Raw genomic sequence first — 12,122 nt, forward strand, 5'->3', positions numbered from 1 at the left:
TTGGTTTGGGGACAGTGGGTACAAAAGCAATTTCTGGTAATGGGTATGCTGCCAGTATGAATCTGGCCCTCATATCATGGGCACAAGGTGTGATACAGCTTTTTATCTCATGGTGATTCATAATAAAAAAAGAAACTAGAAAAGAAAAGCAAATTAAAAAGCGCACAAGCAGAAGGTAGGCTATAACAGCAATAAAAGCAAATATCAATTTAATTACAATTCAGAAATCAATAGAAAAATTCTACGAAACTAAATGAGCTCCTTTGAAATGGTCAGTGAAATTGATACACCTCTAGCCAGGAAGACCAAGGAAAAAAAAAGATACACATGTTACCCATATTAGAAATGAGGGATAGGGTATGAATATAGGCCCATTATAGACATTAAAAGAATAACAAGGGAATATGACGAACAACTGCATGCCCATAAATTTGACAGCTTAGGTGAAATGGACCAATTTCTTGAAAGATGCAAACCATTGAAGCTCACCAAAGAAGAAATAGATAATCCAGATTTCTATTTTTAAAAATCTGTAAATGAGTTTGTTTGAAATGTTTTATAAATGATTTTCAAAGAAACCTGCAAGTCCAGATGGAATCACTGGTAAATTCTAACAAACATGTTAAGAACAATAGCACCAAACCCAAACAATCTTTTTCCAAAAATAGAAGTGGATGGGTCACTTCCCAACCATTGTATGAGGCCAGCATTATCTTGATATCAAAACCAGGCAAAGACATTATAGGAAAAGAAAGCTATAGACCAACGTGTCTCATGAGCATAGATATAAAAATCGTAAAGAAAATATTGGAAAATCAAATCGAGCACATATAAAAAAGATAATACACTAAAGCCATGTAAGGTTTATTCTGAGAATGCAAACTGGATTGACAACTGAAAATCAAATCAGTGTAATTTTCCATATCAAGGGCTTAAAGAAAAAAAACGGTGTTATCATCTCAGTAAATGCTGAAAATTATTTGATAAAATTCAACATTCATTCCTGAAAAAATACTCTCAGAAAATTATGAATTAAAAGAAATTCCTTAGCATGATGAAGGACATTTACAAAAAACTTGATTCATTGTACTTAGTGGTGAAAGGCTGAATGCTTTTCCTGAGAGTTATAGAACAACACAAAGATATCCTTTATCAGCATTCCTTTTGCAGTGTCATATTGGATGTCTAGTCAATGTTGTAAGACAAGAAAAAGAAATAAAAGGTATACGGATTGAAAAGGAAGACATAAAACTGTCTCTATTCATAGATGGCATGATTTTCTACTTAGAAAATTCTAATTAATCTACAAAAAAGCTTCTAGAACTAAGAGGGGAATTTGGTAGGATCATAGGATACAGACAAATATGCAGAAATAAGTTGTGTTTCTATATACTAGCAATGAAGAACTAGAAATGAAAATAAAACAAAAACAGTATTATTTACAATAGCATCAAATAACATGAAGTAATTAGGCGTGAATAGCTATAACATAATATGCACAGGATCTGTTTGTGGAAAACTATAAAACACTGATAACAGAAATCAAAGATCTAAATAAATGAAATTATATATTATGTTAATGTGTTGGAAGACTCAATATTGTTAAGACATCACATCTCCCCAAATTGATCCATAGATTAAACATATTCTCAAGGAAAACGAAACACTAGTTATTTTTTCTAAAATTTATATGGAAAATTAAACAACCTAGAATAGCCAAAACAATTTTGACAAAGAAGTACAAAGTTGGAAGATTCATATTACCTAATTTCAAATATAAAGCTATAGTGATTAACGAAGTGTGGTATATATGGTGAGAGGTACATATCTAGTTTCATTCTTCTGCATATGGATATTCAATTTTGCCAGCACAACTTGTTGAAGAGGAAGTCGTTTCCCCAATGTAGATTTTAGTTGCCATTGTCCAATATCAGATGGCCGTAAGCCTGAGGAGTGATATCTGGGTTCTGAATTCTCCACTGGTCTGAGTGTCTATTTCTATAACAGTACCATGCTGCTTTGGTTACAATGGCTTTGTAGTATAATTTGAAGTCAGGTAGTGTTATGCCACTGGCTTTATTTTTTTTGCTCAGGATTGCTTTAATCAACTCAAAACAGATTAAAGAGTTAAATATAAGACCTGAAACTGTAAAATTACTAAGGGTAAATATAGGTGAAACACTTCAGGAATTAGGTCTGGGCACAGACTTCATGAACGTGAGCCCAAAAGCACAAGCAGCAAAAGAAAAAGTAAACAAATGGGACTATATCAAACTAAAAATCTTCTGCACAGCAAAGGAAACAATCAATGGAGTGAAATGACAACCTACAGAGTGGGAGAAAATTTTCACTAACTATGCATCCAACAAGGGATTAATATTCATAATATACAAGGAATTCAAGCAATTACACAGTAAAAATCAAATAACCCAAGTGAAACATGGGCAAAGGAGCTGAATAGACATTTTTCAAAGGAAGACATACAAATGGCCAGCAGCTACATGGAAAAATGCTCAGCATCACTAGTCATCAGGGAAATGCAAATTAAAACTGCAATGAGATACCATCTCACCCCAGTTAGACTGGCTATAATCAAAAAGATGGTGAATAACAAATGCTGGCGAGGGTATGGAGAGAAGGGAACATTACGGCACTGTTGGTGGGACTGTAAATTAGTACAACCACTATGGAAAACAGTATGGAGGTTTCTCAAACAACTACAGATAGATCTTCCAAATGATCAAGCAATCCCACTTCTGGGTTTCCACCCAGAGGAATGGAAATCATCATGTCAAAGGGATACCTGCACTCCCATGTTCATCACAGCTTTGTTTACAATAGCCAAGAGCATGGAACCAACCTAAATGTGCATCGATGGATGATTGGATAAGGAAACTGTGGTATATATACACCATGGAATACTACTCTGTCATAAAAAAGAATGAAATACTCCCATTTGCAACAACATAGATGAGCCTGGAGAAACTTATTTGAGTGAAATAAGCAAAGCACAGAGGGATAAATACTGCATGTACTCACTCATAAGAGGTAGCTAAGAGAGAAAGAAGGAAGGAAAGAAAGTCCACAGTGGTACATTGGACTTGTAGAGGGCGAGAACATTCCTTGGACTACAAAGCAGTATGGGGGGAAAAGGGGAGGGGGAGAGGTTGGGGATAATTGGGTTGGGGACGTCAGGTACAAACACAATTTGTGGTAAGGTGCATGCTGCCAGTATAGATCTGGACTTCACCTCTGGGCACGAGGGGTGACAATCAGCTTTGTATCATTAATATTCATAACCAATATAAAAAAAGGATAGTGTTGTATATGTGAAATAGAGATATCGATCAATGGAACATAATAGGGAATCAGAGGTATACCCACATGTTTGATTTTTGACTTAGTTGCAAAGGCAATTTCAATTCAAAAATAAGTCTTGTCAACAAATGGACTTGGTCATTCATATGCAAAAATAAAAAATACAAACAAGCAAATAAAACAAATGAACCTCAACCTATACTTCATACTTTGTACAAAAATTGAAGTCAGAATGAATTATAGACCTAAACATAAAACCTAACATGATAAAACTTCAACAGAGGTATGCAAACTTTTTCTGTAGAGAACTGGATCAGATAGTTTTTCTCACATATTGTATTTTATTTTACAACTCTCTAAAAATGTAAAAACTGTTCTTAGTTCATGGGCATTATAAAAACAGGCCTATAAGCCAAACTTAGCCCATCATCCCTTGTTTTATATGAAAGCATAGAAGAAAATCTTTTGATTTTTGTTACATAGAACACCAAAAGAACAATCCATAAAAGATTAAAATTTGACAAATTGGATTTCATTAAAATTAATATACTTTATTTTTTATATATAAAATTTTATGTACATGAATACATTTATTTGATATATAGAGATTTCCTATAAGAATATTTAGAAGTCATGCATTTATTATATAAATATGTCTTAAGAAGTTTGCATAATTTTCATTTCCTTTAGCTATGTGTTTTAGTAAATATGCCACCCTTTTAAATTACTTCTTTTAATGTTCAACTGTATTCAACTCTTCAGTCATTTTTAAAAATTAAATATACTTTCATATCATATATCTGACTTGTAGCCAGAATATATAAAGAACTCTTAAAATTCAAGAATAGGAAAACAAACAACCAAATTAAAAAAATACATTTGGAAAAACAGACAAACGATAATGATTTCAATAGATACTTTGCCAAAGGTATCCAAATGGCTGATAAGCACATGCTCAATGTAATTAGTCATCTGGGAAATGTGAGGTAAAACCACAATGAGAAATCACTACATAACTATTAGAATTATTTTTTAAAAAGAAGGAAAACTGACAATACCAAATGCTGTCAATGATGCAGAGTAACTGTAACTCTCATACATTACTAGTTAGAATGCAAAATGGTATAGCCATTTTGAAAAACAGTTTGGCAATTTCTTATGTAGTTAAACACAGCCTTACCACATGACACAGCAACCCCATTCCTAGGGATTTACCCCAGAAAAATGTGAAGCTTTACACAAAAACCCGTAGGTCAGTGTTCACAGCAGTTTTATCCGTACTCACCAAGAATTGAAAAGAGCCCAATGTCCCTCAAATGGAAAGATTAATAAAATGTAGCATATTCATGCAATAGAATACTAACCAGCAATAGAAAGTAACAAACTGCAGATACACACAGCATGGATAGCTCAAAAGCATTATATTAGAGTGAAAGAAGACATTCTCGACAGTCTAAATATTGTTTGATTTTCTTTATTTGACATTCTGGAAAAGGAAAAACTATAAGACATAAAATAGATCATGGGTTGCCAGGAATTGGGATGTTGGAAGGGGTTGATTGCAATCAGGCACAGGTACCTTTTTGGGTTGATAAAACTGTCCTATATCTTCATTTTAGTGGTGGTTATATGACTGTATGCATTTTTCAAAACTTAAAATGTGCACTAAAAAGAGTGAATTTTAGTACATGTAAAAATTTTTTAAAGTGGACATAATAGAGGGACGAACAGAAGATAGAGAGGAAGACAGTGAAATTTCTGTGTCAAAGAGATGTTTCACTGATGATGGGAGAGGCTTGAACATGTTTATAGGCCACGACCTTGAGTTAGTAAAAAAGATGTTGAAGTTTACCTTAAAATACAGGTAACTTAAAAATATATTTAAATTTATAAATAATTGCCCAAGATGAATTACGAGTAGAAGGAATATGTGGTTTGTAATCTTTTGTACTCTTTTGTGAGGTTGATTTAGTACTGAAGTTGAGTGCCCAGCATATGTTAAATTATCAGACTGGAAGATTCCCTGTTCTCTGTTCTGGGTACTTACTTATGTGTACTTTTTTTTGCTGAGTGAAAGGCCAGTTATTCAAGTTCCCTGCTTAATATGATGTGCCTTTTTACATGGGTATTGTTGTTCCTAAGGACTAATGACTCAGCTGTTGTTTTTAATATGTAAACTATATTTATTTCTTAAAGGTGATGTTGGACCAAATGGACAACCTGGGCCAATAGGACCTCCTGGGCTGCCAGGAATAGGTGTTCAGGGACCACCGGGACCACCAGGCATTCCTGGGCCAATAGGCCAACCTGGTAAGATTGGAGTAAATGTGCTGTGTGAATAATTTTTGTAAAAGTGAAAAAGTACTGGTTACAGCATAAGAGCTACTTTAATCCCTGATATTTCCCCTCCCTGTTCATCTAAAATTGATCTATTTCCAATAGTGCAATTTAACAATTGCAGTGTGTTGCCGTTGACATATAATCACTGACCTAGACACAGTCCTGAAAGCATAGACTTAAAAACTTTTAGTGCTGATCATTTCAGACCTGAGTAGCTGTACAAGATTAATAGGGCTTTGTCTTGAAACCTCTTAACATAAGAACTAGAGTTAGGCTTTGACAAAAATGTTCTATAAAAATGTACTTTAGGCATTCTCATTTCCTTTTCTTTTAAAAAAAAATTAAATGAGTTGATTTTTTTCCTTTTTTGTCCCCAAACCAGCAATCACTTTGCAACTCATTAGCACTCTAAACATTTTTTATTGGACAGTCAAAAAGGTTTTATCAACATGTAACCTAATAGATTTGCCCCCATAGACAGAGAATCATATGATTTGTCTTCATCTGTGTGAGAGCATATCGAGTTTGTAGATTCTCAGCTGTCTGATGATGTGAATTCTTATTATCTTAATCTAGGCAGGAACAGTAAGGGCTGCCTGGGGCCGGTATTATGTTAATGCAGAGTACTGTAATCATTCATAAAATTAAAACAAATATAGAGAATTTTATTGTTCCTTAATTCACAAGAAGACATCAGAAGGTTTAAACACACACTTCAGATTTGCATACATTACTTTGAAGCAATGGAAATGTGTTTTCTGACCTTAAATGGCAATAGGTATTTTTTTAGTTATTATGCTAAGAATCTAGAAACACTGTTTAGCAGCATAAAAAAGCCTGTAACATAATGGTTACTTCTGTTTATTTTAAATAAATAAATAAAATTCCTGTTTTAAAAAATTGATTTCATAACACATTATACCTTTTTTTAATGTCCCCTGACATGTCACTACTGATTTAAATATAAGAAAACTTAGAGTGTTACTTTGAACCACGTTGTTACAAAATAGCTGCTTCATCACTCATGAAAGAAACCATTCTGCCCAACTAGCCTATGCTTCTATGAGAGGGATCTTGAGAAAAAACTATTTATTTTTAGTTTTGGCCATCATAGGCTTCACCCACCATTTCACAAAGACGGATAAAATGAATTTATCACTTTTGTTGTATTTGTCATTTCTTTTGGTTCCAAAAAGTATATGAGGTTTTGGAAACATTTTGAATTCTTAAGTCACAACTTAGTGAAAATAAAAAAGAGATCATTGTTAATACCACTCTAAACAAAATGCAAATATGTTTATATTTGTATTTTCATGCTTTTTAAAATTTAGCCAATACTCTGCAATATATTATGTATCTAATGTTCTCTCTCTTTCTCTCTCATATAACAAGGGTATTTCTACAAGTTCATGGAAATACTTGCATTATCTTTTAGTTCTAGTTTTCCACGAACTTATTGAAGTACCGTCGTAGATATATTGATTTTTAAAGTCTAAATAGGATGGACAGGGAGAAAAGTAATGGTACTGAATTCAACTGCATCTCTTTCTTTTGTAAATATATACTTTACCATAGAATTTAAGATCTTAACTAATATGTTTCAACAAACAAATGAAGTTAACAGCAACTAATATGAAAAAGTATTGAATAAACTCTTATATAGAAATGTCCTCAAGTCACAATGCTTTTTTTTTTTTACTATGGGATGGACCACATTTCATGTTTAATACTAGCTACATATACCCACTTTTTTGTTTGTTCGTTTGTTTGGCGGCTGGCCGGTAAGGGGATCTGAACCCTTGACCTCACCAGCACCATGCTCTCGCAAATGAGCTAACTGGCCAACCCATACTCACTTTTTAAGTAAATTTTATTTACCTCACCAAAATAGAAAATTGTCTTAGCCTATTTCAAAACTATCATAATTCCTGTTTATACATCTCAATAATAGAGTGATCAGCAAGACTATTACTAATATCTTAATAAACCTGACTTTTACTACATGGCTGAAATTCTATCAATGTTAGTTTTTATAAGAAGCTTATTTAATATACTTGTGTTTCATTTTACAATAGAAAACCTAATGCAAAATATTCTGTATTGTCATCTTTTTCAGTGTAAAATGTTCACATTATGCTTTTCAGGCTTTTCTTTTGACTCGTTTTCTACTACTATTTAATTAGGCTTTTACTATTTGCCATTCTCTTTTACAAGTTGGGCTATACAGCTTAACACATGTTAGAAATTAAGGTCCTGTTGAATATTAATTTCCAATTTGACAGCAGGGGAAAAAAATTGCTGAGGGACAAGAAGCAAAATTCTTTTCATCTCAAGACCTACTAACTTAAGCAGAAATGGATGTAGTTGATTCTTGTTATTTGGTTTGATGATTAGGTAGTCGATTACTGCTTTAGTGAAACTTTTAAGAGATCAGTTAAATATACTCTATTCTATGTCCACAGATCATACCCTAATCTGAGCCAAATGTATTGGAATGCTTGCCCAGTCTCAGGAAAGAGTGTGTGGCTGAATCAGCTAAAAAGAAAAAAAAAATGTATATCACCACCAATGTGAACCAAAACAAACAAAAACCAACAAAATCCCAAGATTTATTTAAGTCATTTTCATAGATGAAAGAAAATACATTAGAGTTTTCTAACTTTGTGGGGGACGAGGCTGTGTGTGTGTGTGTGTGTGTGTGTGTGTGTGTGTGTGTGTGTGTGCGTGTGCGCATAAAGTTCTCACCGATCATACATATTTTTGAAGTTTTGCTTTTTTTCAACTAACGGGTTCCATTTGGATACCAATAAATTTAGAGCATTTATATATCCCTATGTAGTCTCTGTAGTTATATATGTAAAATTCCTGTTATTGTATAAGGAGATTCAGCAGAACTTTTGAATTTATATTGACTTTCTTCATCCTAGATCTTACCAGGATGCCTATTTCTGGCGGTATTCATGGAAAAGATCTATGCTGTGAAAAGTACAGCATAATGTAGGTTACTACTAATAAAAATAACAATGAAGAAAGAAATACTTGCCTAGTACATGTAAGGTGTTTACTCATAGTCATCCACTAATAATTATTGTTTTCTCTGTACCTAACCTGTTATAGTATAAAATAAAATTAATTTATAAATTATAACTAAACTTTAGGGGCTTAAATTCCAAAGTGATTATTTAAAGTAATATAAAGATCAGAGATAAACAAGAGTATAAAGCTGGCCTTCATCAAAAATATTTCTTTTGTGATGTAAATATTCTATTGCATCTTTATTGTCAAATACTTTTTATTTATAGAATATGCCATATGAACATCTGAGCAAATGCCTATAAGATTCTTTACTCATTCCTAATATATGATTGTACTGAATTAATGTCTAATAACTTCTATTTGTAGAGTTTTTAGTTCTAATCTTTACATGCTTAGTTTTGTTTTCTCACCTAATAAATCTCTTTGGAACTTACTTCTGCTTGGGTGGCTCAACTTCCTGATGAACTATAATTTCCTGCTTTTTGAACTTCAGGTCCTCCAGGTACTGTAGCTCTTTTTCAAAAGCTGTATCTTAAATTAAAGCTTCAAATATGAAAACCAAACAAAATTTCTCCAGATGTAAGTCTCTGGTTTCTTTTCATTATTTTATAGAACTGCTGTCTTGGAACATATTTCAAAAGACAAATTGCTTATGTTGAAAACTCAGTTGTTAAAAATCTACTTGGACTATAATATGACAATAGGTAGTGATCTATATAGAGCTATAATAGTTCTTATTATTAGGTATCATCATTGTTTCAAATATAATAATATAAAATCTCTCTCCCCTTTTTATACTATTTTACATGAAATGGCAGCATTACAATTATCAACACTGTGCCAACTAAGGTGAATTCTCTAATCTTCAAAGTAAATTTTCTAAGTTTAAGGGCATGCTAGAATATGACATCAAATAGATCTCGCATGTTGCTCTTATAAAAATAATCACCTATGAACCTTCAACAATAAAATATGATCCTATTGTTGAGGGAATACTTGGGATGATTATATGACTCAGCCCCCAGATTCTAGTCAGTTATAGCATTATCTTCATTTAGCAGATGAGGACCCATGATGTTATGTGACTCACTTAAGTCGCACAGCTGATAGGTATTAGAGTGGGAACTTGCACGATACATTTAGTGTAATTGTTTTCCCACAAACACATTATTTTTTAACCACCTTGTTTCTTGGAGTGGTTCAGTCTTATAGAAACTTGGTAAGGTTAAGTATTTTTGCAGTGTAATATTTTCTTTTTGTAAAATCCTGGTTGGAATACTGAGAAACAAAACATAATAACAAAAAATAACAGTAATGTATTATTAAAACTACATGTAAAAGAAGGCAAAAATAAAATCAAAAGTATCCATATAACTGACTGTATTAATCCGTTTCTATTGCTTATAACAAAATACCTGGAACTGGGTTATTTGTAAGTAAACAAAATATATTGCTTACAGTTTTCAAGGTTGAGAAGTCCAAAGTCCAGGAAACACATCTGGTGAAGGTCTTCTTTGGTGGTGACTTTATAGCAACGCAGGGGTCTCGCATGGCGGAAAGTGGCAGAGCAAGAGACAGAGATAGCTCCTCATTCACTCTCTTTTTAAAGCCCTCAGAACCACGCCCACAACCACTGTTAAACCTTTCACTGTGGCAGGGTCCTCACAATAATCATCTCTTCAAGGCCCCAACCTTCAATTACCATAATAGGATTTCCCACCCTCAATATTACAGTGGGGATTAAGTTTTGGGGGGACATTCAATCCAAGGTACTGACATATTCAGTAATTAATCATTTTTAGGCATCATAGAAATGTGTAGTAATAATTCATAGTATGTTACAATAATGTAAATCCAAGTGTGGCTAATGGACCAATGGCAAAACACAAACTGTTATCAGTCTACAATGGAATTAGTACAAAGTTTGAGAATAAACATTTAGAAACTTTTATAGCAATTTGATATTGCAATTGTATTTTTTGAATATAACAACTAAAAATGTATGCTTTTATTTTGTATGTTTTGTGGTTTTTATTTCATATTTTTAGTAATTTTTATTGTTTGTTTTTTTGGTGGCTGGCTGGTATGGGGATCCGAAACCTTGACCTTGGTGTTGCAACATCACACTGTACCAACTGAGCTAACCAGGCAGCCCACATGAACCAGCAATTGTGTTAAAGTTCTGTTCGTTTGTTTTTTGGCAGCTGGCCGGTATGGGAATCCAAATCTGTGACCTTGGTATTATAAGGCTGCTCTCTAACCATATTGTATTTTATAACATGATGAGCTAGGAATTAAGAAAAGATTGGTCTTAGTCTTTTGGATATTAGCCATCCTAACTGGAGTGAGATGTTAACTCAGTGTAGTTTTGATTTGCATTTCCCGAATGCTGAGTGATGTTGCGCATTTTTTCATATGTCTGTTGGCCATTTGTATATCTTCCTTTGAGAAATGCCTATTTAGCTCCTTTGCCCATTTTTCAGTTCAGTTACTTGTTTTTTTGCCATTAAACTGTTTGTGTTCCTTGTATAGTCTGGATATTAATCCTTTGTCAGATGTATATTTTGCAAATATTTTCTCCCACTCTGTTGGTTGTCTTTTCACTCTGTTAATTGTTTCTTTTGCTGTGCAGAAGCTTGTTAGTTTGTTATAAACCCATTTGTTTATTTTTCCTTTGGTTCCTGTACTTTTGGGGTCATATTCATGAAGTCTGTACCCAATCCTACTTCCTGGAGTGTTTCCCCTATGTTTTCTTTAAGGAGTTTTATTGTTTCAGGGTGTACATTTAATTCTTTAATCCATTTCGAGTTGATATTGATATATGGTGAGAGGTATAGATCTAGTTTCATTGTCTTGCATATGGATATCCAGTTTTCCCAGCACCATTTGCTGAAGAGGCAGTCTCTTCCCTGGTGTGTGGACTTGTTACCTTTCTCAAAGATCAGATGGCTGTAGGTGTATGGGTTGATTTCTGGATTCTCTATTCTATTCCATTGATCCATGTGTCTGTTTTTATGCCAGTACTGTTCTGTTCTGGTTACTATAGCTTTGTAGTATAGTTTAAAGTCAGGTAGTCTTATGCCTCCAGCTTTATTTGTTTTGCCCAGAATTGCTTTGGCTATTCATAGTCTTTTGTTATTCCGTATTAATGTTAGGATAGTTTTTTTTTCCCATTTCAGAGAAATGTCATTGGAATTTTTATGGGTATTGCATTGAATTTGTAGATCACTTTGAGTAGTACGGACATTTCACAATGTTAATTCTTCTGATCCAAGAGCATAGGATATCTTTCCATCTTCTTGTGTCCTCTTTAATTTCTCTCAACAGTGGTTTGTAGTTCTCATTGTAGACATTTGTCACATCCTTGGTTAACTTTATTCTTAAGGATTTTATTTTTTTGGTGGCTATTGTAAATGAGCTAGCTTTCT

The 12,122-nt window shown here is 33.3% G+C and overlaps 1 protein-coding gene across 1 annotated transcript in view; it reads left to right on the forward strand.

Annotated features, from left to right (window-relative positions):
• Positions 1-12,122, forward strand: part of LOC103607716 (collagen alpha-5(IV) chain) — a gene marked incomplete at its 5' end in the record, with an annotated part of 86,500 nt that overhangs the window by 12,662 nt on the left and 61,716 nt on the right. The window contains one exon of the mRNA XM_008592188.1: positions 5,515-5,628. Coding sequence (XP_008590410.1) covers positions 5,515-5,628 — 114 coding nt within the window. The remainder of the gene's footprint in view (positions 1-5,514; positions 5,629-12,122) is intronic.

This window comes from Galeopterus variegatus, unplaced genomic scaffold (genome assembly GCF_000696425.1).
Source record: "Galeopterus variegatus unplaced genomic scaffold, G_variegatus-3.0.2 Scaffold7647, whole genome shotgun sequence".
Classification (NCBI taxonomy): domain Eukaryota; kingdom Metazoa; phylum Chordata; class Mammalia; order Dermoptera; family Cynocephalidae; genus Galeopterus; species Galeopterus variegatus.